Raw genomic sequence first — 26387 nt, 5'->3', positions numbered from 1 at the left:
ACCTGTCACACTATTTAATCTGTCACCCATTGGCAAACATTTAGGTATTCCCAAGTCCTTGCCATAGGAGCGGTGCTCCAGGGAACAACAGCGGGCCTCGCAGATGACTGAATCTCGCCCCTCACCTCTAGCTCTGTCCCACCCCACCTCGGGCTCAGCCTCACCCCTGGCCCCCCAGGCCTTCACTGCCAGCCCTCCTGCGGCCAGAGCCTGTCTGCCGGAAGCCTCCTCCAAACATTTACTGGGCCTTCCTCTGCACCCGGCTTGTGCTGGGCTGACAAACCCCAGTCCCACCCTCCTGGAGCTCCCAGTCCAGAAGGAAAGACAGACAAGGGATCAGTGACTTAAAAACAAGGTATTAATGCTGGGATAGAGACAGGCTGCCCCACCTACCTGGGAAGTCATAAAGAAGGGCCAGGGGCTTACCTTTGATAACTTTATCCCTGATGGACAGACTGGGAGTGGGAGGAGGGAAAGGGGGCCGCAGGGTGTGGGCACAGGGTTAGAAGAGGCAGGACTGCCCACTTGGCTCCCCGCCTGTCCCCTCTGGCCAGGCCTAGGCCAGCACTCAGCCAGCCTGCCTCCTTGAGGCCACCCCTGCTTGTGTCCGGGCTGCCTATTCTCCTTCTGGGGGCCTCCTCTGATGATCCCCCCAACACACACCTCCTCATGTCAGGACCCGGTCACCTCGCCTCGCTTTCAGAACCAACTACTTGTCCCATCAGAAGGGCTTATTCTACCAAGTTCATAACTGGTGTTGATGGGAAGGGAGACAGCTGGGGGCGGGGGGGAGGGGGGGACGAGAGGGTGTGTACCGCCTCTAAATAGACTCCTCTCTGCCCAGAGGAGTGAAGCTCTAGTACTGACCTTGGTCCCAGGGTCTGGGTCATGGGAAGTCTTTCAAGCCCCCTCAGATCCCATTATCCAGATGGCTTTCCATGTCCCCCACCCCCCAGGTCACTGAGCAAATCCTTCCCCACCTCAAAATATCCACTGTGCCTTTCTTTCCCCTGCATTTCCAAGAGTCCCTTGTTAGGAGATAAATGTTCCTAGGAAGGACAGCATCGAGCTGTTAGCAGGGACCCCGAGTCCCTTCACTAGAAGGGACACAGGAATACATTTGATCTAGGGTGTTAAGTAAGCAAATTTGGATAAAAAGGCCAAAGTGGGTCCTCTGAGTAGCCAAAGGTCTGAGGTCCTCCGGGGTAGGGTCCTGAAAATAGGATCACAGGTGCTGAAAGGCGCTGGGGAGGATCGAGTGTGTCTTCCCAGGGCTGAGCGGGAGTGTGTTTCTGTCCAGTTTAATGGCAACGTGTTTTAAAGGGCCAGAAAGTGGAATCAACCCAACTGTCCATGGACAAATGAATGGATAAACAAAATGTAGCTGATATCCACCCGTAGGTTGTATCTGTCCATACAATGGAAGCTCCTTCAGCCTGAAAAGGAAGGCAGTGCTGACAGCTGCTACAGCGTGGATGAACCTGGAGGACGTTATGCCCAGCGAAATAAGCCAGTCACAAAAGGGCAAGTGCATATGAATGTATTTATATGAGGTATCTAGAGTAATCAAATTCATAGAAACAGAAAGTAGAACAATGGTGCCCCAGGTCTGGGGGGGGAGAGGAGAATTGTTTAATGGGTAGAGTTTCAGGTTGCCAAGGCAAAAGAGTTCTGGAGATGGTCTGCACAACAAGGTAAATACACTTCACAGCATCATATCGCATGCTTAAAAAGATGGCAAATTTTGTGTTCTGTGTAGTTTACCACAATTGGAAAAAAATTAAGTAAAAAAGTAAAACATAATGACCAAAAAAACAAAAACAAAAACAAAAACCCCCGCAAAAAAACGAAAAACAGTTGAGGTAGAAAAGCCTCCAAGTTAGCTCATTGTCAGGGGCAGCGCAGGCCCAGGCAACGCTGGGAGCCCACGACCCACAAATGCCCATAGTGTGAGGGAGTGGCCTGGATGGGGCTAGACTAGGCATCGGGGGCAGAGGCGGGAATCTGAGGGGGCAGGACCCCACCGATCTGGGTCTCTCTCATAGCTCCTCCTCAGGGGCTGCCAGGATCCTGCCCCAAAGTCCTCACCTGCTGGATCCTTCATGTGGAGGCTCCCACTCGCTCTGGACCTTGCCTAAGTCTCTCTGAGGCTCATCCCTTTTAGCAGGTAAGAGTTGAGCCCCTTTTGTATGCCAGGCACTGTGTTGGCTGCTACTGGTGCTTTGAGGGGGACTCCTACCCAAATTTGCTTACTTAACGAGCTAGATCAAATGTATTCCTGGGAGACCCCATGGAGTGCCCAGGGTCGGCTCCTGTGACTGGATGTGGGGCAAGGGCTTGTGCATAAAAGTAGGAGGGGGTGTCATCAGTCAGTGCCTGGCTCTGAACCTGGAGTGGAACCGATGCCCCCCACTCCCGTGTGTGTGTGTGTGTGTGTGTGTGTGTGTGTGTGTGTGTGTGTGTGTGTGTGGTCCGAGAGCGGGTAATGTCTGCGGTCACTTAGGATGCTCTGACGGTCTGTGTGAATCAGTGGGCGCGTAGGTGCTCCTACAGACCTAAGGCTCATCTGTGCACAGGCTGAGGATCACAATGGACTTGGCCAGGGCGGGCGGCGATGCTCCCAGCGTGGTGATCGCGCTTTCGGATGGCTGGGACGACGCTGCCTGCTCTGATCCCTAACTCATTATTAAGCTCCTCGCTCTTTGCAGACGCTCCCTGCGCCTCCCCCGCTCCAGGCTGCAGCGGCGCAGGCGCCGGGCCGAGCCGAGCGCGCCGAGCGGGGAGCGGGCGGCCGTGCTCCGGGCCGGGGTCCCGGGGGAGCAGGTGAGCGACCCGCGCTGCGCGGCCCCCAGGCCCTTGCGGAGACGCCGCCCGGCCGCGCTGCGCCGGCGCCCCCGCCTTCCCTGCCTGGCAGTACCCGTCCTGCCTCTGTTGGCATCATCCCTCCTTCCCCTGCCTGGCATCCCTCCTCCCCCCTGCCTGGTATCTCCTCTGCTCCCGCCTGCCTGGCATCCCTTCTCCTCCCTGCCTGGCATCCTCCTCCCCCCTGTCTGGCATCTCCCCCTGTCTGACATCCCCCTCCGCCCCCCTGGCCTCTCCCCGTTCTCCTCCCTGCCTGGCATCTCTCTGGTCTCCCCACTGCCTGACATCCCTTCTCCCCCCTGCCTGGCATCTTCCTTCTCACCCCCTCCTGGCACCTTCCTCTTACCTGGCACTTCCCCTTACCTGGCACCCCCCCTCCCCCCGCCTGGCGTCTTCATCCCCTCCTCATCTCCTGATCTCTCCCCCCACTCCTCACTCTCTTCCTCCCCTGCCTGGCACCTCCCCCACCCTCAGCCTGGTATCTCTTCCTCCTACCCCCTTTCTTGCACCTCTTCCATGACTGGCAGACTCCCATCATACCTCCTCTCTGATACTTCCCCCTTCTCATCTCTGCCTGGCGTCTTTCCTTCTTTCCCTACCTGGTACCTTCCCATCCTCCCTCCACCTGCATTTCCCCTCCTTCCCTTTGCCTGGCACTCTCCTGCCTGGCACCTCCCCTCCTCTCCCCTGCCTGGCACCTTCCCTCCTCCCTGATTGCCTTGCACCTACTCCTCCCCCTTGCCTGCCACCGCCTCCCTGCCTCGCATGTTCCCATCCTGCTCCTGCCTGGCATCCTCTCCCTCCTACCCACTCCTCTGCCTGGCACCTCCCCTCCTTCCCTCTGCCTGGCACCTCCCCCCCTCCCCTGCCTGGCACCTCCCTTCCTCTCCCCTGCCTGGCACCTCCCCTCCTCCTATCCTGCCTGGCACCTTCCCTCCTTCCCCTGCCTGGCACCTTCCCTGTCTCCACTTGGCACCCTCCTGCCTGGACACTTCTCTCCCATTCAGGTTGTCCCTCTGTCTCAGCCTTCCTGCAGGGCACCCCCCCCACCACCACCCCTGGGCTGGTAACGTCTCCCCCATTGGCATCTTCCTCCTCTCATTGCTGGCCCTGCCTCCTCACACTTCGCGGAGTCACCTCCTGGCCAACACCACCTACGTGTGACCCTGAACCACTCTCAGGCCACCCCCCCCCCACTCCATACCTATAGCAATGCCTTTTCCTTGTCCCCCACACTCCACCTGCTCAAGGACTTGAGTTCCCAAGTTGGGTCCTGACCCCAGCCTGTGGCCTTGCTGCTCTTGCAGGCGGGGTGAAACCAGGACGGCCATGCACACGGGGAGGGACCGGCGTGAGCACAGTGGGCACACTAAGAGCAGGCCTACTTGATGCGCCTGCCGCCCCCGGGGATTCCCTCAGATGTCCCTTCTGGGCTCCAGGAGCCATCCAGGTCCCATCCGGGCCTGACGGTCATGCCCTGTGCCTCCGATGCCTAGCTCTCCCTCTTCTCTCCTGCCTATCGCCAAGTCCCCAGAACTTGCCTCCCCTGCTGGGCCTGGGTCTTGCCTGTGTTCCCTGCTCTGTCCTTCTAGCTTAGTCCTGCAAGGCCTGGTCTCTGCCGACTGCTTCCTGCTCTCACACTGCTCCCGCCCCATGCTCCCCATGTAGCCCTCGCTGGCCCTTAGCCTGTCACCTCCACCCTGGTCCCTTTCTGCACACCTCCTGTTTTCTTTCTCAGACCTCCTTGTCCCGGACTTTGGTCCACCCAGCTGAGCCCCTCAGGCTTCCTCACCAGCCCTCGGAGGTCCATTTGGACTCCGCCTTTGGGGCTCAGGGTCTGGCCCACCCCTCCCACTGCCCTCTCCTTTCAGATTCTCCTCACAATGGCCCTTGGTGCTGCAGGTGCAGTGGGCTCTGGGCCCGGGCACCGAGGGGGCACTGGATGACTCCCCCACTGCAGGACCCTGCCACCTATGACTCCAGGCCTTCAGCACCCACCCGCCGTGGTACAGGTAGGCGCTGCCCCTCAAGCCCAGGAACAGGAGCCCTGTGACCCCACTGAATGGTGCTGGCTCTTGGCCTCCGGTCATACCCCAAGGCCCCCTCTTGGCATTTCTGCCCCGCCTGAGCCAGACCTATGACATGCTTCTTCCCATCCCCTCCCACTGCTGGGGCCATCCCCCAGCCCCCGCTGACATGTCCTTCCACCCTTCCACTACCTCTTCTGAGTGCCCCTCTCCTCCTGGCTCCCTGGCTCCTACCTATCAAAGCCAGTCTGCGCCAGGAACCAGCGAGCCTGAAACCAGTTTTTGGCTCAGGTGAAAATGGTCTGGGGCTCTGGCTTATTCCATTTCCTCCCACTCACAGACATGCAGACACACACCTCCTCCGTCCTCACCTGCATGTGTGCACACATGCTCCCTGCTAGCTGGGGGGGACTTGCTGATGTCCAGCACACCTTGGGCTCTAGAAACCTAACCCCAAACCTGCCTTGGCAAACCTCTAAGATCCTTCCAGAACCCAGGCAGGGGTTTGTTCTTGGTGGGAGGGGAGGTGGTGGTAGCCTGTTGCGTGGCCTCGGGTGGGGCCAGCCCTGTGCTGCCACCAGGCAGGCCTCAGACTCAGGGGTGCTCCAGGCCCATCGCATGTGAGTGGGACCTTCGTGGGCCTCCTCTTGGCAAAGTGTGAGGAGGTTGGCCGGGCTGGTACCACAGCTGGTACTGGGCTTGGTGCCCCTGGTCCAGGAGGAAGCACCAAGGCCCCGGGTGGAAAGGCTGCCTGCCTGAGAGCCCTGTTCAGCTGTGGGCAAGGGCAGGAGTTGGGTCTGAGGCCTGCCCAGCCCCACCTGTCACCCTGGCCGCCTCAGCAGTGGGAGTCTCCTGTGACAGGCTGGGTGCTGGGGGCAGGGGGCCCTGCAGGTGTGAGGGACTTAGTCCCTGCCCTCAGGACCCGAAGCCCGAGGGGAGTGCCCGGGCTGACCATTCAGGCCCCAGGGCTCTGAGGAGGGGAAAGGCCTCGAAAGGAGCAGCGTGAAGTGGGCTTCCGGAGGACAAGGGGCTAGGTGAAATGAGGGTGGCTTTCCCAGCTTCTCCTTCCTCAGAAAGGGCCGAGGAATTCTCTCTCTCCAGCCTGGGCTGTTCCCCTCCGTCCCACCCCTGCGGCGGGCTTGTGCCTGGGCAAGATGGGGCCGAGGCCGCTGGCTGTGGGCGGGGGCGAGCCCGGGGCTGTCACCTGGTGCCAGCCGCTGGGGAACCATGCAGCGCAGTGCAGGAAAGTCAAGGCCCCGCACAAAGGTCCTGCCTGCTGCCCCACAACCTAACCACTGCCTTAGGTTAAGTGTGGACCTGTTCCCCAGCTTGCAGGGGCTGGTTTTTTAATGCAGAATCCAAAGAGAAGGTGTAAGCTGACGTACTTTCTGGGCAACACTAAAGATGTCGGGTGTCTGAGGCTGGAGGCTTGCCGAGCAGCTGGGGCCCCTGGGAGGTACCTGAGAGCCGGGGCGCCCGCGTGGTGAGTCCTTGTAAGTCGTGGCTGATTTGGGGTACACTGAGCTAAGCCCTAAGCTGACTCCCCAGCAGCAGTAGGTCAGTGCCCTGGGTTGATCCAGACCTCGCCTGAAGGAGGTGATCACCCCAAAGAATGGGCAACAGGGGAGGGGAGGCGTGAGAAGCCTGGGGACCTCTCCATGTGATGAAGGGGACAAGGGGTGAGGTGCTCGGGGAGGTTTCTGGCGTTTTGTTTTAGAGCCACATGAACATGAAACTGGGCTTCATTCAGCATGTGCAATCCCAGGCATGGAGCCGGCTTTGACGCTTGGCGGCTTGGGCACGTGCTGTCATTTGGATGCTGACGGGCCCCGTGCTAGCGTCTAGACAGCGCGGCGGGCGCGAGCGCAGGCGTGCCACAGCTGGAGACTGTCTTTGCCCCGAGTGCCGGCAGTGTGATTGCAAGTGAGAGCTCGTTATTAGTGAGCGTTAAGTGGTGGAGGTAATGAGCTGGAGGTGTCACCAGGAGAGGGTGTCACGGGAGGAAGTGGCAGGAGGTGTCACGAGAGAAGGCTGAGTTGCAGACACGTGGGGTGAGTGAATGGCCCTCAGGTTCCGCTGGGTTCTGAGCGCTCTCGGATGACCGCACCAGAGACGTCAGCCCGCTTCTGGTGGGCTCTGCTGAGGGACTCCTGGTAGGGGCCAGGGCTGTGGCCGTGGTGTCCCCGGCTGGTGAGGGATGTGCAGACCCTTGGTCACTTGTGAGGACCCTGTGGGAGAGTGGTCACTCACTTCTGCCTGGCCCACCTCTTGATTTGCTTCCCAAGCTGTGAAACCAATTCCTTTGTTACCTAAACTTCCAGGAAATCTGAGAATATGTCTCATGAGCATGTGTCCTGCTCATGCCTTTCCTGGAATTTACAAACTTGGATCATCTCCCATGTCAACCTTCTTTCCAGACCGAAGAACATTCTGGGGCCTGGAGCGAGGAGCAGCGGTACTGTGGGGAGGGGGAGAAAAGCAGAGACTGGAAGATGCAGGAAGATGTGCTTGTGTTCTCCCTCACTCCAGAAAGGGTCGGAGGCACGTTGCAAAGGCACATATAGGGAGGACGTCAGGACATTGGGAATGCAGGGCAGGGAATATATGTGGCCGCCAAGGATGACATTAGTGCACCAAACCAAGCCCCGAGGCCCTGAGGCCCCCTCTGCAGTGAGAAAACAGGACGCTCGTGTCATTCACACCGCCAGGAAGCCAAACCATTTGCTCAAAGATGCTGTGATTTCGGGCCCTGTGACCCCGAGAAGTCTTTCCTGTGTGGTGACGTGAGGGGGACGCACTGGGTGGCAGAGTTCAGCACAGGTTTCCTAGGCGAAGGCAAAGACTAACAAAATAGTATGCAGTCATATAAATATCGCTGACCATGGTCAATCCCAAGATAAAGGTTAGAAGGGCGGGAGGGAGACATCGCCTGCCTTCGGGAAATGCTCTACGCGCTAATATTTACAACAACAGTTTTGAGAACTGTCAGGCAGCAGGCAGGTCTGTTTAAAATCGGGAATTGAGTACAGAGTCACGTTCTTGGGGAAGGGTCATATCCTTGTAGGAACCTAGAGACCTCACCAGCACACATGCCCAGCAGGTGGGTTTGGGTATAGGGTGGGCCCAGTCACACGCCTTACACCCTAGGTCATGAGCCCACTGAGAAGTAGGCCCACGTGTCCGGGACATAAATCAGCTTTACTGCAGGGCCAGCTTGAACCTGAGGCCTGGATGCAGCAGGCAGACCCTACACCCTAACTTGGGTTTGTTTATCTGGGGCATGGGAACAGGTTGAGATGGGCTCCCTCCTACCAGCAGATGCACCCCAAAGGGAAGGGCAGGCTGCAGGGAACAGTCCTGATGTCACCACCCCTGACCCAGGAGAACTTGTCTTGCAGATGTCAGACAGCCCCCCACCTCCTCAGGCAGAAAGCCTCTCCCAAGTGGTGGGAGAGGTGGCAGGATTATTCCAGAGTCTTCCCTCCAGAGGAACAGAGTAGAGGTCTCCCCGTGAACACACGATGACAGGAGCATGGGGTCCCCTCCACAGTGGAGGTGGGGCTGGCCATATGGCTGACAGCGACACAGAAGCTCAAGCCCAGACCTGGGAGTGACATCTGACCCTCCCCCTTCCTTCTCTCTCCACTGGAAATATCACCTCTTCCTTTGATTTGATTTTATTTCCTAGATACATCTCAGTTCCATCCGCTTATGTCTCAGTAATGCCACTGTTGTCTCCTGCCTGGACCACCGAGGTAGCCCCCCAAGTGGTGCCCCGCTCTCAGTCTGGGCCCCTCCCCCCACCCCCAGCCCATGGGGTAGCCAGGTTTCCTGCAACACAGATCTGATCTGTTCTCTCTTCCGTTTTCTCACAGGCTTCAAGCGCCTGCCCTCACTCAGGGCTTTCCCACATGCTGTTCCCTTGGCCTGCAACACGCTTGCAGCTCCCTTCACCTGCCTAAATCTGCCCATCCTTCAAGTCTCGACTTAAATGCCACTTCTTCCAGGGACACTTTCTCCCACCCTGATTAGGTATGAAGTTCCACCTTCTTATAGCTTATAGCATGTACCAAAAATTTTAAGATTTCAGTGTAGTGCTCTTTAAAGGCACAGACTGCATCTGTCTTTTTCAACACAATACAGAACAATATTTCGTGAACGAATGAGGCAGGGGGTCGGGGCGGGGCGGGGAGGTGGCTCTGACAGCTGATCTTAAGAGGACCCTGGGGGGCGCCTGGGTGGCTCAGTTGGTTAAGTGTCCGACGCTTGATTTCAGCTCGGGTCCTGATCGCAGGGTCGTGGGATTGAGCCCTGCATCGGGCTCTGTGCTTGGCATGGAGCCTGCTTGGGATTCTCTCTCTTCCTTTCCCTCTGCCCCTCCCCTGCTCTCTCGCTTGCTCTCTCTCTCGCCCTCTCAAAAAAAAAGAAGACCCTGAGGTCCCTTTGTACGGCTGGCCCTGTCCTCCCTGCACCCCACAGCCCAAGGGGGCACCGCTCCTGCCTACCCACGTTGGCCTGCTGACACCTGAGCTGCTCTTGGCCCATGCCTGGGCAGCAGTCCCTTTCCAAAAGGACCTGTTCACCATGTTCACAGATGCTACTTCCATATTTAGTTGTTTTTTTTAAAAAAAAGATTTATTTATTTATTTTAGAGAGAGAGAAAGAGAGCATGCCTGGGAGAGGGAAGGGCAGGGAGAGGGAGGAGGGGCAGAGGGAGAGAATCTCAAGCAGACTCCTCACTGAGCACAGAGCCTGACATGGGCCTTGATCCCCCCCAACCCCCTCCGACCCTGAGATCATGACCTAAGCTGAAATCAAGAGTGGGTTGCTTCACTGACTGAGCCACCCAGGCGCCCCGTCTTTAGTTGTTCTTGTGGTGAGGAGAAGCTTCCTTCCAGTGACCCTGGTCTTGCCCTTTGGAGTTCTAGAGAATAAACCCTTTTCTGCTTCCATGGCATCTAACTGCCTCCAGACATTTGGAAGCAGTTGTCCACACTCCCCGGGTCCGCCTGCAGGAACTTTCAGGAACTGGCTTCCTCAAATGTTCCTCACCCGGGGGCCTGCGCAGGCTGCTCTCGCCCTTGGTGCCCACTGGGAGAGCCAGAGGGGGGTGGGGCTGCCTGGTGCTAGCAGACAGGCTTCGGGGCTCCCAGGTCTCTGTTGGAAGGTGGGCTCTGCCCCTCACCAGCTAGGGGGATGTGGGAAGAGGCACTTAGTTCTCTGAGCCTCAGTGTCCCGTCCGTAAGGTGGGACTTGATGCCCCTTTCTATAAAGATTCAGTGGGATGCTAAGTACTGAGCACCCAGCTCGACCCCCAGCATGGGGTGAATGCCAAAGTGCCCCTCGTTGGCCCATGGGTTAAAATATGGAGCTAGGTGCCACCCTGAGCACCACGGCATCCAGGCGTCATCGGTAGACCCTGTGACCCTGTCCCCCCTGGTTCCAGGCCCAGCTTCCTTTCTCACTGCCCTTACACCGCGGGCTCATAAAGGCCTGGAATCAGCGAGCAGCCCCTGGGCCTTTCCACCCCTCGGCTGAGAACTCCATTCTCCCCGCTCCCACATCTTGAACTCAGAAGCAGAATTATCTCGTTAGCTTTAGCCCAGCTTCCCAGCCCCGATGCAGTCTGCATATTTAGGAGCCCTGCCTTCTTTGCCTTCAGTGAAGTTCTGAGCTAGAAATAAAAAGTCAGCCAGCACGGTGGAGGAGAGAGCCCCGTGGTGCTCTGGCTGTCCTGGGCTGTGAGCAGATCTGATCCTCTGACACCAGCTGAATCCACAGGAGGAGCCTCAGTGGGTGGGCTCGGAGGAGGGGCCCCAGCAGGCGAGGGGCCCGAGTAGAAGGAGGAGAAGCTGAGCTCCAGCTCAGTCTGCAGACCCCACTCCACCCCACCCATCAGGAAGCATTCTTTTGCTTTTGTGCCTCAGTTTCTTCTTTGACCCCTTACTTTTACCGCCCGACCGCTATCTTACTCCGGCTTCATTCCTTCAGGAGAAAACCGTCTTAGACACACTTTTAAAGAATGCCCGTCTGGTGGACTAGAGCCCCACCTGTCCAGACTCCCCTGCCCCAACCCCACAGTCCCAGCCCTCATTTCTTCCTTCATAAGCCCCCGAGACTCCAGAGCAGCTCCCACCAGAAGGAGAAGAGCCACGCAGGCCCGGGGCAGAAGAACAGCAACCAGTGTTGATTGAGAGCCTGTTGCACGTTTTAGCAACTGTTTTAAGACTCTCTCATGGTTTAGCTGATTTATCCTCACCACAAGACTGTGAGGTAAATGCTAATATTATCATCATCACTTTCAAGATGAGAAACTGAAACTAACTTCCCAATGGTTAGTGCAAGAGTCCCAGTTGGGGTCTGTCCACCACATCCAGCCCTCAGAGATGTGCGGTGACCCCAACCAGAGAGGCTCTCAAAGAGACAAAGCAGGCAGCCCTTTCTGTAGGCCCAGGCCAGCCCTTTGTACCCTAGCACCTAGACCCAAGGTCAAAGGTTAGTTGTCCTGGCGCTCAAAGCTCACACCATTCATTTACATTCATTGCTGGGCGCCTAGGGCTTTAGAGTTTGCAACTCCCCAAATTGGGAGGGGGTGTAAATTGGAGAAGTCCTGCCACTTCAAAAAGGGACAGCCCCTCCCCAATTCCATCTGATTGTTTCCAAGTATATCAGTGGGCTCGTGTTGCCAGATTTCCAGGTTTTTCAGAGATTCTGGAAATCTGGCTTTTTATGTGAAATCTCTCAATTTTTAAGATTTTTAAGAAGTGTTTAAGAAAGACACTGTGTGGGCTAAGCCAAACCTGTCTGTTTTGCAGCTTCTTCCTTGGGTTCCTCTCGTGCCGTCACCCCCCAACAGGTCACCTCTTCTAGCCCTCGGGCCCAGAGCCCTAAATCTGCATTGCTAGCCCGGAGAACTCAAGGGTCCCAGGCATTGTTGGACCCCAGGTTGAGAAACACCGCATTGACTTGGGGTCACTTTAAGCAGTCTCTTGTCATCAATGAATTTTAAACAGAATGCAGAGAGTCTTGTCAGAAACTTGAGGGTTCTCCCCCTGTAGAAACAGGGATCCCAATAATGTGCTGCTAACAAGAAGGACTAGAGGTAGAATCCCCCTCAAAGCTTGAGTTTTAAACCCAGAACAACAGCTGGTGAGGGAATTCAGGGCACCTTTGACAACCAACGGTGGGGGCCTGGCGGGGGGGCAGTTCGATGACAAGCTGAAGAGAACAGGGACCTTGAAATCAGAACATGGCAGTCTGAGCCCCATCTTTGATGCTAGATCCCTGTCTGGCTCTGAGTCAATCATTAGCCTTGTGTTCCTCATCTTTAAAATGGGTATAGTAATATTCAGCCCTTTAACTTCCTGGGATGTTGAAAGAACCGAATTAAATAATGCATACTGCACTGTTTTGTAGGCTGTGACGCTCCGTAAAGATGTATGTGTGAATTTGGAGGTGTTTGACAAAGTCTCTCCCAATATCTTGAGTGTGACACATAAACGTGGGCTGGATACAGTAGTTTGCGGGTAAACTGGCTCTTGACAGGGTGGGAAGGGGGAGCTGAAATCTGATTTGTATTATTTGCCAGTTTCCATGGTATAAATACTCCTACCACGGCTGATTTTAAACTACCAACAAGACACTCCAGCACATCACTGCATGTTACTACAATTGAGTAAATTTGCTGCCAATTGAAGACTCAGCCCCAAGGTTGTAGATTGTCTGGAGAGAGGGCTTTGTCTGCCTGTCCTTTTCCAGTATGGTCAGCATGGACCTGGATGAGGAGAGAAGGTCATGCTCATGGATCTATGAATGACACACAGCTGGAAAGCCTGGCAAATATGTCAGATAACCAAATTGAGATTCAAAGCAGCTCAAGCTTAGAATAATGGGCTGATTCCTACAAGATGAATATCAACAGGAGTAAGTATAAGTTATCTGTTCTTGAATCCAAATAGGCTACGTGAGAAGCGGGATGGGAGACACGTTTTGGCACAATCAGGGTAGAAAGAGAATTGTGTTTTTAACTGACAGTGAGTTCAATAAAAGTCCAAAGCGGGATGGATGGTTACCAAGGAGTGATGCGTTACTAACAGTGATAGCTTCGTTTGGGCCTCTAGGACTTAACGAGAATTCGCACATGCGTCCCGTCAGTACTGTTTGGCTATTCACAACAAGCCCGTGAGAGCTGAAGTGTGCGCAGTACCCATTTTAAAGATAAACAGACTGAGGCTAAGAGAGGTTGACACAACATGGCCCTTTTGTACTCCTGTCAATGGGTGGTGGCAAAAAGACACAAGCTCAGGTATTCTGGCCCCAGGCTCAGCCCTGCGTTGTGCTCATAAGCACGTTGTTCCCAGTGCCGTGCTTCCGGTGGCTCCAGGCAGACCAGGGGATGCGAGGGGAGAGGCGGGTGGCCCTTGGACGGGCAGGCCGGTCACACAAAGACCAACACAAGAGTAGGGAAAGCCGTGTGTGGGGGGGGGGGGTGGGGGGCTGGTGAGTCTCCTGGGGCTGCTTTAGCAAAGGAGCCGGCTGGGCGGCTTCGAGGCTAGAAATGTATTTTCTGGAGGCAGGATGCCAGAGAACAAGGTGTCAGCAGGGGGCTGGGTTCCTTCTGAGGCCGTGAGGGCAGATCTGCCCCGGGCCTTGCTCCTTGACTTGTGGACGGCTGTCTTCCCCAAGTCACATGTCTTCCCTCTGTGTGTACCTGTCCGGGTGTCCTAAATTTCTTAGGACACCGGTCATATTGGATTAGGGTCACCCTATTGACCGCATTTTAACTTGACTACCTTTGTAAAGACCCCATCTCCAAGTATGAACACATTCTGAGGGAGGGGGCTTAGGACTCCAATAAATGAATTCAGCTGGGGGAGACACAAGTCAACCTGTGTGGGAGTTGGCGGGGGTGGGGGGGTGGACAATGATGACCACCTTTGGAATTTGGAGCCGTGTCTCATGGAGGAGGGAGAAGATGAGCTCTAGGTAGCCAGAACCTCTGGGAGGTGACCCAGGCTCATGTGCACCACAGGAAGGACCGAGGTCCCCGCTGCCCCTTGGCCCTGGAACACCAGCTCCTCAGCCAGCTGTAGCTTTGTTCACGTGGGGCTGTGCGGAGCCAGAAGGAGGCCCGAGCCCTCTGTTCCCACAGACAGCCCAGGCATTCGCCAGTGTGCGCTGGCACAGCCCGTGGCGGGCTCCACCGCTGCCCCTGCTCCCCGCGGGCTGCCCCTGCCACCTCTGCCGGGGCTGGGGCACAGCGACGGGGGACGCCCTCGGCCACGGCTGCAGCTCGCTGCTGGCTTCTCCACCACGGCCGCAAGGCTGGCCACCCAGCCAAGCCACAGCCCCTCTGATTGCCTCTTTTCCCCATGAGGAAGCCCAGAGCTCCGCGCCTGCCCCCCACCCCCCCACCCCCGAGCAGCAACTGTCCTGAGGCAGGAGCTGACATGAGCTGCTCACCGTTTTGGTGCCGCCAGCCCCACCCGTCCCTGTCCGGTCCTCAAACTCACTGTGTCCCCGGGGCTGAGACTGTGTCTCGTGGGTGGATGAGCTGCGCTGGGCACCGAGCACTCACACAGTAGGTGAGTGCTCCTTAAATGTGCGGCAGCCGAGGACGAAGGGGACAGGTACAGGAGGAGGCCCTGCTTTTCTCAAGATGCCTCCAGCGGCAGCTCCTGGACCTCAGCTTCTTTTGGCCCAACCGTCGCCCTGACGAATTCTTCTTAGGTGTCAGTCCAGTGGCTTTGCTGCTTCTGGTGGCTTCTGAGTGTCTTCCTTCCCCCCTTTCCGGCAGTCCTTACCGAGTTTCTGAGCTTCGCATGTAAGACCCGCCCCACATCCTGGTGCCACTTTCTGCACTCAAGGAAGCTTCCAGGGGTTGGGGTAGAACCCAGACTGCGCACGGGCTCCCAGAGCCACCAGAATTAGCCACTATGAGTAATTGCCCGGCTGAGCCCTCAGAGGTGCCGTCTGTGGTTTGGGGACGGCCCCGCAGTGGAGGGGCTCCGAGGGCTCCCTGTTTTCACCAGTCTCCTAGCTGGGGGCTGTTGGAAAGCAGGACCGCCGGGGCCCAGAGAGAAGGCAGGGCCATGGCAGCCACAGCCGCAGCGTCGGGCGGGCTCAGCGTCGGGGAGCTAGTAAGAGCGGCGACTGCTAAGTGTCTCCTCCGTGCCAGGCCCTGTGCCCAATTCTGCACGCGCACGGCTTCATTTTAAGCCTCACATCTACCTGTGAGTCAGGTGTGGGGCGCCCTGTCCTGAGGACAGGGAAGACGAGGCTTGGACAGGTGAAGTGACTTGTGCGAAGTTAGGAGCTGAATGTGAACCCGGGACCTTCAGAAGTGGTCCTCCATCCAGGGCAATTGCACCCTCCGGGGACAAAGGACAACACTGGGAGATCTTTTTGTTTGTCGCACTGGAAGGGGGGCAGGGGGCGTGCTGGTAAACTTTCCTGGATAGAGGCCAGGGACGCTACCAACATCATAGGATACGTGAGACAACCCCCACAATAAAGAACTACCCAGCCCAAAATGTCAGTGGTGCTAAGGCTGAGAAGTCCTGTTCTGAAGTGTAAGCTCAGAGTCATCACACTGTGGTGCCTGCAGAGGCCCCACCCAGGGCAATGGGTTCAGGGCCTGGGGGAAGACAGCACCCCAGAAGAACTGGAGTGATGGGTAGGGTCGTAAAAGGCCTCATTGTCATAGCCCTGTCCCAAGACAGACTAGGTTGCAATGGCCAAAGCAAAAGCCCAGATCTGGGAGCAAGGAAGGACAGGGGGTCAGGGCTAGCTGAGGGGCTACCTGGAGGGGATTCATTGGGGTGGGGGGGGCACCAGCTGGCTTTAATTACAAAGGATTGTGCAACCAGGGGCTGTACACCAAGCAGGTCCTGAGACCATCGTCCTCCATCTCCTCCCTACTGCCCACTCCGCAGCGAGTCTTCTGAGGCCTCTCAGCCATCACCACAGCTCTCTGAGCCCAGGAGTAAAGAGGGTATGTTGTGTGGGGACATGGGAGAGGCTGAGCCCAGCTTTGACTGCGAAATCCTGGATCACAGACTAGCCTCAAAGACCACCTCTTCTCAGACCCACGCACTTTTGGCCCTGTTCCCCCAAGAAACCTGCAGCCAGTCCTCTGCCCACAGATGGAGCCTTTCGCCTTTTGCTCAGTTCACTTCTATCCTCCTTAGGCCAGGTTAGACCCTCTGAGTTCTCCAGGCCCATGGCCACCAAGCAGCCCCGGGGGAGCAGGACACGGTGGCTCTGGGGCTGCCCCAGAGCACCACCTGCTTCTGGCCTGTGGCTAGGACCACGTGTTCCCAAAGGAAGCTTGCACTGAGGTGACTAGGTGGAAGTTCTTTGGAAGCTTCTGTGTCTTGGGAAGGGGGTCAGCTGGGAATGGGGAGGGGGAGCAGGGGAGCAGATGTGGAAACTCACATCAGGAGCAGGGCGGGACAGAGTGCGTGGAGGAGGGACGGCGGGACAGCTGGGCAGCACGGGGCCAGGGTGCCCCTGAATAGTGAGACCCCATCAGGGTGCTTGTGTGTCTCTCTCCGGCCACATTCAGGTGCCAGGTACAGGGCAGGAGTTGGTGAAAGCTGGATTTAACTCTTAAGTAAGAGAGTCCAGATATTTGCAAGGGACGTGAAATGGTGAATTTTAGGTATGTTTTATCGTATTTTTTTTTTTTTAAGAATCATATGTAACCGTGTAGTTGTGATGAGGGGTGTGGGTCAGAGAAATGGACCAGAGGTTCCAGTGGAGTCACAGGCTTTGGGGATCAGGAAACCGGACAGAGTGAGCTGGAAGGACAGGAGATGGTGGTCAGAGGGAGGTGCTTAAGGCTGATATTGGGGCACGGGGCTGCAGCTGCTGGAATAAGACCCAAGAGGTGACTTGGAGCAACTGGCTGAGGGAAGGTTGGGGGATTTCTAGAGGAGAGGTGTCCGAGGAATGAGAGACCCGAGGTGTGGCAAGGGTCATCCATGAAGATCCCGAAAAGTAGCAAGAAGAGGATGGGCGTCAGTGAGTGTTCCCGAGGGGCGGGGAGGGTCTCTACCCCACCTTGAGGCCAGTGGTAGGGGTGCTCTGGGGAAAATACTGTCACGACCAGGGGCAGTTTTCGGGGGCAGTATGGTCTCTGGAGGGCTTCTCTCACAAGAAGGCAAAAGGGCTGTTCACCGAAGTGGCCAAGCATATTGGAAATTTTATTTCTGATAGACCACACAGTAAAAGGGTTCAGGTTGGGAGATGGGAGAAGAAGAGGGGCCACACTGAGCCTCACGGAGCTGAGGATGCAGCTGACGGGAGTCCAGGGCCTTCTGTGGGGCCGGACACAATCAGGGAGGAAGTATGTCATGACAGGAAGGCAGGTGCACTCCAGGCTGACCGTGGGGAGGGACAGAGGGAAGGCAGGTGCACTCCAGGCTGACCGTAGGGAGAGACAGAGTGTCGGGTTCGGAGGGGAAGGGCAGGGCGCTCTCAGCCCCCACCCATGCAGTGTAAAGGTGCTCTCAGACCCTGTGGGCAGGGCAGGGCCCGCCCTTGACTCCTCAGAGAGTTGAAGGTACCTGGGAGACCAGGCCCATGGGTGCCTCCAGGCAGGTTTTACCTATACATTCAGCTGCCAGCTGACATTTGGTTTGATTTCCCTGAAACATTTGTCAAGGAAATGTACATGTATTTTTTTCTACTCATTTTTCTTCACTCAGGTGACATCCCAGACCTGAGAATGTAGTGGTTGGCAGAAATCCCTCTGACCACCTGGTCAGAGCAGTAGCTGAGGCCTCAGAAGCTCCCCGGGGGTGAGGGGCAGGACGTTAAGCCACAGGAGACTGTCCCCACACTGGTCAGGAGGGAGCGGCGAGCTACAGGGGAGAGAGGAGAGGAATCAGAGGTGCTGGGATGGGGCTCCTGTCTGCCAAGAAAAGGGAGGGCTGGGGCCTGGGAGCCATGGGGTACAAGCAGGGCAGGAGTGATGGCTTCAGCCAGACATAGGCATTATGGGTTGGGTGGGTTTCCCAGGCCCCGGCTGGGGGGCAGCTAGGAGGCTGGTGGAGGGACGTAGGCCGTGAGAAGGAGAGACTTGCTGCTCCTTGGAGTCTTGATAGCCTGTGAGTCCTGAGACCATGGATCCCTTTATTTTTGCCCCTGCATCTAGCTAGATAGGCCAGTGTTGGTCCAGAGGGAGATGGGTGGGGAGCAAGGAAGGTTCTGTGGGACACCTCCCTGCCTCCGCACTAGGCAGAGCCATGACCCGTGTCCCACCCCCTAGGCTGCAGGACGGGAGCTGGGGCAGTTAGAGCACACCTCAGGATCCCATATAGATACCTCCCCACAGACCAACCCCATCCTGGCCAAAATGGGGAGCAGGCCAGGGTGGCTCGTTTTTGCTCAGTGCCAAAAGCTGCTGGGCGTGGACAGCTACAAGGAACCATCTCATTAATGGCGGTCATGAGGGGAGAGTACAGAGCTGCTACAAATCCAAAATGTGCCTCCCCTCTGGGCTGGTGGGTGCTCAGGCCCCCAGTGACCAGCAGGTTCAACATGCTGATGTTTGCAGTTATCGTGTGTATATGAGGTGTAGGTGAGGGGCAGGGAGGGGGCACAGAGCACCCTATTAGACTGAAGAGACCCACACAGAACAAGAGAAGAAGGATTAACTCATTCCACTAACCTTTATCATACACCTGCTTATGGAGCAGGACCCTGGAGACCCCAAGGCAAGCCTTGCCTTGCTCCCAGGAGGCTGACGGCACAGCGGTGCATAGTGGTGAAGGCTCACCGGAAGTGAACTCACACCAGGACCAGGCTTCACCTTGGGTTAGCAGCATCGCTTCAATGGTGTGGGCCTCTCTCTCTGTGTCTCTGTCTCCCTCTCCTTCCCGCCTCGTCTGCCTTGGTTCCTGTCTCTGTCTTATGGAATCCTTGGGTTTCAGGGTAGGAAAGGCCCTCGGAATCATCTGGTTACCCCCTTCCCTTTACTCCTGAGAAAGCTGAGGGGCAGGGAGATACCGCAACTTGCCCAAGGTCACACAATTATTTTGGTGTCCTAGTTTATCTTTGTGGTTTTGCTTCTTTCTATCCTATTTGTCTTTCTTGTGTGTGTTTGCAAAACTGACACGGAAAGGCGAAGTCACACAAAGAGACAGACGGCCCCCCGGCTAGTAGCAGAGGGTGTCCAGGCACGGAAACGTTCTCGCACAAAGAGGGAGGCACCCAGCGCTGCTCTGGCCTGGGAAGAGGAGTCGGGGGGAGCCAGGAGGAGGAGGAGGAGGATTGTGCCATGATGTCCCAGGCCTGGTCTGCCAATGTCGTGTCTGCCGGCTGGAGGAAGCCCCTCAGCAGAGGGGCAGATTCTCCTTTACCCATCTCTGGGGACTGGGCCTGGCCTCAAGGTCTAGCTGGAGTTCCCTGAGGGCCTGGGGTTTAGGCCAGGTGGGTAGGCTGGGTCAGAGCTGCCTCTGGGACCCCTGGCATGCCCTGGGGTTTAGTGACCAGAGGAGAAGTTGGGGGCTGAGTTTAGCCATGGGCCAGACCACGGAAAACAGAGGTCCTCAGCCTGAGAGCTCCAGGTGGCCTCACTGTGTCTCTCTCTCTGTCTCTGTGTCTCTGTCTCTCTCTCTCTCTCTCTCTCTCTCTCACACACACACACACACACACACACACACACACACACACACACACACACACACGCTGCTTTATTGCTGGGGCTATACAGAAAAGGGGACAGCTGAAAGAGGTCTCTTCCTTCAGTCTGGTTTCCTTTGTTCCTCCCGCGCCTTCCTCCCTCTCCCCTTCCCAGCTTCCCTCCTCTCCTCCTAGCCTCCTTCTTCCATTCTCCCTCCCCTGCCCCTCCTCTCCCCCCCCCCCCCCCCCCCCGCCCCAGAGCTGGGTCCCCGTAACAGGACCTCCACTGAAGGCGGGGGGGGGGGGGGGGGGGCACCGCGGGCTCCGGCCTCAGCCTCGATGGCCATCATCCCGCAGGGAAGGAGTTAAGTCTCTCCGCTGCATCCCTCCTCCCTCCTCCGCCTCCCCCGCCGCCACTGAGTCCTGCAGCTAGGCCCTGGGCTGACCTTCACCGGGAGGGAGGCCGCAGTGCGCATGCCCGGGCCGGCTCCCGTCCGGCTCCAGCCGCTGCCCCGGCCCCGGGCGGGCGAGGGCGAGGGAGGGCGGCAGCGGGCCGGGACGTACTCCCCGCGCCGGGCCGCCCTCCTCTCCCGCGCGGTGCTGGTGATGGGGCGGAGGGGGGGGGGGGCGGTGCGGGGACGCTGAGCCCGTCCCGCCGGCCGCCGCGCATCTCTCCCTGAGCGGGGAGAGGCGCTTTGCCATTTGGTGCTGGTGGTGCTTCGGAGGGAAGGAGAGATGGGGGGACGGCAGGGGGGACTCCGGCTCCGAGCCGCAGGGCGGCCGCCCTCTGCCCGGACACGCGCACGGTCTGCCCGAAGCACGGTTGGGCCGGTTGGCCGGGGCTAAGGGCCCAGTTGGGCTGGGAGGAAGCCCCCCGCCCCCCGCCCTCCCCCCGTCCCCCGCCAGCTGGAAGCGGGGCTTTCCCCGGGCCTCCACCAACACCCCCCCCCCCCCGCCCCGCCCCGGGCCCGAGCCTGTGTCAGTGGTACTGCTGAGCGCTCTTCTGGGGCTGAGACGTTGGGGATCCTGGCCTTTGTGAGGTGGGAGTCCTGGCTCGGGGCACCCACACCTGCGCCTCTGCTTTCTGGTCTGAACGCTCCCCCCCCCCCCCCCCGCCCCCCGTGTCTGCCCCTGTAGAAGCAGCATGCAAATGTGCCTACTGGCTGGTGCCTTGTCAGTCGCACCTTGTGAGTGGTCTGTGGAGATGGTGGAGCTGTGCCTGTGTGGGCAAATCCATGTGGTTCCTTGTCCCTCTGGCATTTGCATTGGTGTGTGTGTCTGAGGGGCATGCATGCATTATGGATCCGTTGTCAGCGCTGGCAGAAGGCTGTCTCCCAGAGAAGTGGCTGCGGGGGGCGGGGAGGGGGGACCCGATGCTGGGGTGGCCCAGGACAGAGTTAGCTATGGTCTTGAGTGATACTCACCAGCTCCCTGGGTATCACCAGAGCCTTTGGTCTAACCACCTCCTGCAATCTCCTCCCTTCCAGGACGAGCCCCCTCACAGATGCAGGGTATTCCCACTCTCCTTCATGTCCCTCCCTCAAACTTAGCGGCCCAAGCAGAGGTGCCCATCTGCCTCCTTTGCTGTCTTCTTTACCCAAAAGACCTCTCCGAGAGTTGAGAACTCTGAGCTTTACACAAAGCCTAAAGGTGTCTGCCCCTGCCCCAATCCCCCAGAACCCCTAAGGTCTGTGGTTTCATGTGTCCATGCTAGAAGCACCCACAGTGGGTGGGGGTGCCCATGGCGACTCATACCTTCAGGTAAGTGGCAGAGTATGAGCTCCATCCACTGGCCCACTGAGCTTTGGGTGGTTCCAAGTGTTAGCAGGCATTTGATCGTAAGTCCCCGTGTCCCAGCATGGGGTGGGGTGGGGAGGATAGTGGGACTTAAGGACCAGTTCCTGAAATCAGGGGGCCGCATTTGGAAAACCAAACCTAACATCTCAGTCACTGGTCAGGCACGTGCCAATTCATGGCATAGCATAGATGGCAATGGGTATTCAAAGAAGAGAGATGTTGGTGCACAGGAGTGGAATCAGGGAAGGCTTCCTGGAGGAGGTGGGATCCACACTGGGCTTTAAAGGATGAATATGATCTGGATAGGCAGATGAGCAGTAGTAGAGGGATTCCAGGCAAAAGAATAGTGGGAGCAGAGGCTTAGACATGGGAATGAGTGAGGGGTTTTGGAGGTTAGCGGACGGACTGGAGAGGTTACCTCCCCCAGGTCACCAGTAGCCACCTTCATGGCCTGTGGCGGCCACCCACCCATTCCCACCCTGCCAGGTCCCAGTTTCTCCATGGGCGAGTCTAAGGGGAAGTGGGTAGAGATCTGGTAGGAAGGGGACCTCTAGCTTCCTTGCTAAGCCAGCAGAAAAGGAGGGTTATCCTGGGCCACTCTGGCCTTTCAGAGGACTGACCATGGGCACCCAACTGGATGGTACAGGAGCACAACTAGGGCCCAAGGAAATCAGGCTGCAGGCAAAAGCACTCTCCAGGCAGAACACTCCCTCGGTTCTTTGTCTGACCTCTGAAGGCCTTCTGAAGGGGGTGAGGGTCAGGATCCCCCAGTGCAATTCTGGGTCTTTAAGGTGTAACTTCAAATAAGTTTTCCAACAAATTCCCCCAGGCATTGCCCCACCCTCACCTGGATACTGACAGCGCAGCCCCGGGAGGCACGGAAACTTGACCCACTCTCGTCCCAAAGCCCTTGGGCTCTTCCTCCAGAAGGAGGAGAGAGGGGTGTGGCCTTTGGGGGCCTGGGTGGTGCTACAGTTCCTAGCCTGGGGATCTCAGGATTTGCCCCTCCTGTTTCCGGCCCCTCCTTCACCCCAGGGACTGCTAGCCTCCCTCCACACTGCCTCTTCTGGGACTCCCTCACAATCCCACACTTAGCCCAGCTTTCTTTGGGGTCTTGAGGCTGGCCCTACCATGCCCAGCAGCCCCAGCACCTCTGGGTCCCCTACCCCCACCTCATGTCCCGTTCCAAAGCCATGAGGCTCTGCTTGCCTCATTCCCTCGGCCCATGCACCCAAGCACCCACCCCAGCCCCTCGCCTTCCCTCACATTTTCTCTTCCTGTTCTCAGGAGTCGAATCCACCCCTCTTTTCCGAAATACTTCCCCTCTTGCCCTCTTTCTCACATAGAGACAAACAAAGACTCCCATACCCAGAAATAGACTCACACGGAGCTGGAAGACACAGGCCATGTCCTGCCACACACGCACCCGCAAGCGGGCGCACGCACTAGAGGCTCTCGTGGAGGGAGGCACACAGAGAAGGCATTTGTCTGTGCACGCACATAAACATCCACACCCACAGCCACCGCGCCGTGCCCACACCAGGGTGCAGACACACACGGCGGGCGAGACAAGGGTGCACACATCTGTGGACGCGAGGGGACACCGCCTCCCCGGGCACACCCACCACTGACGGCCTGGTGCAGGAGGAAGGCCTCCTCCGGGCTCCGGCTCCCCCCCGGATTCCTTCCAGCGAATGTTTCCCTACTTGGCCTGCCAGGTCTCTGGGGAAAGGGCCTCAGAAATGCAGCAGGAGCCGCTTGGGGGACAGTTGGAACTGACTGTTCCCTGCCTGGCCCTGCCGGCGAATTCCCTAACCGAGAAACTATTTGTGGCGAGGGCCCGGGTGGCCGGCGAGCCCCCCGCCACCTCCCCTCGCGTCCCCTCCCCGCGCCGCCTCCCCGCGGCCCTCGGGCGGCCTCCGGCTGCAGTGCCGCTGCCCAGCGCCCAGGAGCCGGGCTTGCCGGCGTGCCTCGCCGCTTATCTGCGCTGTTTGGACAGCGAGGGCTGGAAAGGCAGGCGTTTCTGTCCCCGCCGAGTCAACAGGCAGACCCCGGGCCGCCGGACTATTTCTGTCTTATCAGTGCAGGAATGCGGCAGCCGCGGCGGCGGCGGCGGCGGCGGCGGCGGCGGCGGCGGCGGGCGGGCGGCGGCGGCGTGGGCCGTGGGCCGTCAGGGCAGCCCTGAAGGGGCCCCCTCCCCACTCCGCTCGAGTAGAAGTGTGAGAGAGCCCAGCAGGACTCAGAGGGGAGAGTTGGAGGAAAAAAAAAGGCAGAAAAGGGAAAGAAAGAGGAAGAGAGAGAGAGAGTGAGAGGAGCCGCTGAGCCCACCCCGATGGCCGCGGACGAAGTTGCCGGAGGGGCGCGCAAAGCCACGAAAAGCAAACTTTTTGAGTTTCTGGTCCATGGGGTGGTGAGTGGGGGAAAGTTAGCGGGGGAGGGTGAGCGAGCTGGCTCGGGCTGAATGGAGGGATGATCGGGAGGGGCCAGGAGGGGGCTCCCGCTCTCCCACCCCTCTGGCAGGGGCGCCACGGCCCCGCGGCCCAGCCCCAGGACTGTGCCGGCGCCCTGGCACTCGAACACGTCGTCAGGCGGCGGGCCGGGGATCGGTGCCCGGGCGGGGACGGGAGGCGTTTGCGTGGGTTCTTGTCAGGGGCTGGGGGTGGGACTTGGGGACTGTCCCCCCCAAGAGTGTGGAGGGGGTCCCCTCTGTACCAGACGTGTTGTCTTCTGTTCTCTTCCTCGCGGGCCCAGGTGTTCCCCTGCCCTGCGGGTGGGGGTGGGGGACACGGCACTGGGTGGGCTGGTTGTCTGCTCATCCGTTGGGACAGTGTCTCTCCGATTGTGTCTCCGGGAGCAAGGAGCAGGTGACCCTGGAGGCACTGGGAGCGGGAAGCTCTCTGGCTGAACAACCTCTGCATCCTGGCAGGAGGGCTCTGGGGCTTTGCTGATGGCCTCTGCCATCAGGGTCAGAGAGGGAGACCCTCTCTAGGGACAGACCCCAAGTTAAGGGGTCTGAAGATCCCCTTGGCAGACTCAGCCCACCAGAAGCTGATGTCCTTAAATCCTCAAAGGTGTGAAGGAAGGGCTGCAGTCAGGGATGTGCGGCCTAGAGGCCAAAGGGGCAGGGCGGCACCTTCCTGCCAGGAGCAGACTTGGAAGGCATACAGGGAGCCTAAGGGAGCCCAGGGTGCCCTGAGGGGATGGGACCTCAGGCTGAGGCAGCAGAAGCCAGGCTGGGAGAAGCGTGGAGGGCAGCAGAATGGGAGAGGCAGGGGCTGTAGGACTTGCAATGGCTACGGGGGTTGGAGCTGGGTGCAGAGGAGGCAGTCAAGTTGACTATGGCCAAATTTGGTTGTGACCCCAAAGAAGGCACGTTCTCAGTGAGGGAGGCCAGAGTCCCTAGAATCTTGGCCCTTCGTTGGGGTGGTCCCAGTAGCTGGCACAGCCCTCTGGGGGCTCTGGAAGCTTCTCTCTCGGGGCCTCTTCAGCAGATCAGCAAGTATCGCTGGCCTTGAAAAATGGGAGAGCAGCTGATTGGGTAAAGGGGCTTCCTGGGCAGCCTGTTCTCCAGTCCCAGAGATCTCTGAGGCAACTTCCCAGGGGTGCCCGTGTCAGTCAGCCAAGTTGCCAGTCCTAACCACGCTGTTTGGTGAAGTCCCTTTAAAAAGGCCCATCTAGGGGAGAGAGGGGGCTATACATGTGGGGTTTTTTGTTTTTGTTTTTGTTTTTTTTAATCTCGACAACTTAGAGCTTCGGTTCTTGGGTGGCTGTGAGTCCCCCCGCTTCACTCCCAGTACCCTATCTGTACTGGTGGGGCTGGGCCTAGGCTCCATTCTGGGCCACCACTCTGGAGATATGAGTGACAGGGTCAGGTGGGGTGGGGGAGGCAGACACACGGACAGGCAGTTTTCACTGTGGGAGAGATGGACAGAGACAGCTGGCTGGCTGGGAGTTAGGGTGAGACCTAGTACAGGGCAAGAGGGACAGGAGGGAGAGTTGGTCACCCAGCTCGGCTCAGGGCTCCTCCTTCTGCCGGGGGGGGGGGCATCTGCACTCTAGGGGGCAAAGTGGGTAGCGTGTAAAAGGTAACAGGGGCACGGGGGGTGCATCCCTTGCTCCCTAATCTCCTTCCTGCTCTCTTTGTCCCCTTCCCACCCACCCTCCACTTTACAGCCTCTCTGGTCTTCCCCAATCCCTGTTCTGGAATCTGAACAAGTGGGGTTTTAAAAGTCTCTGAAACACTTCACTCAATGAATTTGCATCTCCTCTACATCCCATCTGAGGTGGCAGGGGAATACACCTGCCTCATTTCGCTCTCCACGGCTCCCTTTGAGCCCTGACTTCCTACCTCCCTGGGGCAGGGTGGGAAGTGAAGGAGTTCTGCAGGCGGACAGGAAGGGAGAAATGGATGGAAAGGAAATGCCGCTGTCTTTGAGCTCTCCAAGCCCTCTGGGCAGCCCACCTCCAGCCCAGCTGCCTCTCGTCCTGTCAGGGAATTCTGGTAGGGGGTGACCTCACCGGCTCCTGCTGCCTCCAGCCTTCACCTTAGGAGCAGATTGGGGGGGGGGGGGGCGGTGGGCTAAGTCGTCAGAGCCCCTGGGTGTGGAGGTTTGGAATCAGCCAAAGGGGGTGTGGTTGGAGCTGAGGGGTCAAAAGCAGGGGCCCAGAGAGAAGGGCGGTTAAGGTGGGGAGGGCAAGTGCACGGAAGGACAGCCCAGGAAGTGGCCTGAGAAGCAAGGAGTGGAAAGGGGCAGAAGTCCTAGCAGGGAGCTGGGCCTCTAACCCAGATGAAGCTGCAGAGAGCAAACAGTCCTGGCCCCTCAGGAAGCGGCGGTTCAGTGCTGCCTTTGCTAGGAGGAGCTGCGTGACCTTGGCTAGGTCGCTTTTCTCCTTGAGCCACGGTTGCCTCATCTGTCAAGTGGGGTTGGAAAGACCCCCTCAGTCTGTCTTGCAGATGAGCATGTGGATGTGAACATCCTTTGAAAAGGTTGAAAGGCGCCATTAATATTCATTTTCGCGGTACCTTCCGCAAATCCGAGGCTGGCGATGCCCAGTGCAGTTGCCTGGCTTCAG

At 58.1% G+C, this 26387-nt stretch overlaps 2 protein-coding genes across 6 annotated transcripts in view; one reads left to right on the top strand and one right to left on the bottom strand.

Moving 5' to 3' along the window:
* The first annotated feature begins 4789 nt into the window (after window positions 1-4789).
* SMARCD3 (SWI/SNF related, matrix associated, actin dependent regulator of chromatin, subfamily d, member 3) overlaps window positions 4790-26387 on the top strand; it is a 28389-nt gene continuing 6791 nt past the window's right edge. Inside the window, exons 1-2 of one of the 3 annotated variants that reach the window (XM_027573522.2) lie at window positions 4790-4874; window positions 8765-8921. In XM_027573522.2, coding sequence (XP_027429323.1) covers window positions 8881-8921 — 41 coding nt within the window. In that variant the 5' untranslated portion in view covers window positions 4790-4874; window positions 8765-8880. Of the gene's footprint in view, window positions 4875-8764; window positions 8922-20425; window positions 20557-23458; window positions 23725-26387 lie in introns of those variants that run through there. The other 2 variants (XM_035723258.1, XM_027573519.2) reach the window with 2 other exon arrangements.
* Window positions 16678-23301, bottom strand: LOC113911222 (protein atonal homolog 8-like). 3 transcript variants are annotated; one of them, XR_003516403.1, is made up of 3 exons: window positions 22699-23301; window positions 18565-18799; window positions 16678-17755 (listed from the first exon to the last, which is right to left on the bottom strand). XR_003516403.1 is itself a non-coding variant. In XM_027573525.2 (3 exons), exons 1-3 carry the CDS (start codon window positions 20217-20219, stop codon window positions 17676-17678), a joined length of 477 nt encoding a protein of 158 aa, XP_027429326.2. In that variant the 5' UTR covers window positions 20220-20302; the 3' UTR covers window positions 17058-17675. The 3 variants fall into 3 exon arrangements, 1 of the variants encoding a protein (XP_027429326.2); XM_027573525.2 differs by lacking the exon at window positions 22699-23301 and adding an exon at window positions 19964-20302 and having other exon boundaries at window positions 17058-17755; window positions 18565-18705; XR_004819454.1 differs by lacking the exon at window positions 22699-23301 and adding an exon at window positions 19964-20114 and having other exon boundaries at window positions 17065-17755.

Source organism: Zalophus californianus, chromosome 12 (assembly GCF_009762305.2).
Source record: "Zalophus californianus isolate mZalCal1 chromosome 12, mZalCal1.pri.v2, whole genome shotgun sequence".
Classification (NCBI taxonomy): Eukaryota; Metazoa; Chordata; class Mammalia; order Carnivora; family Otariidae; genus Zalophus; species Zalophus californianus.
This window is presented reverse-complemented; position numbering and strand designations above follow the sequence as displayed.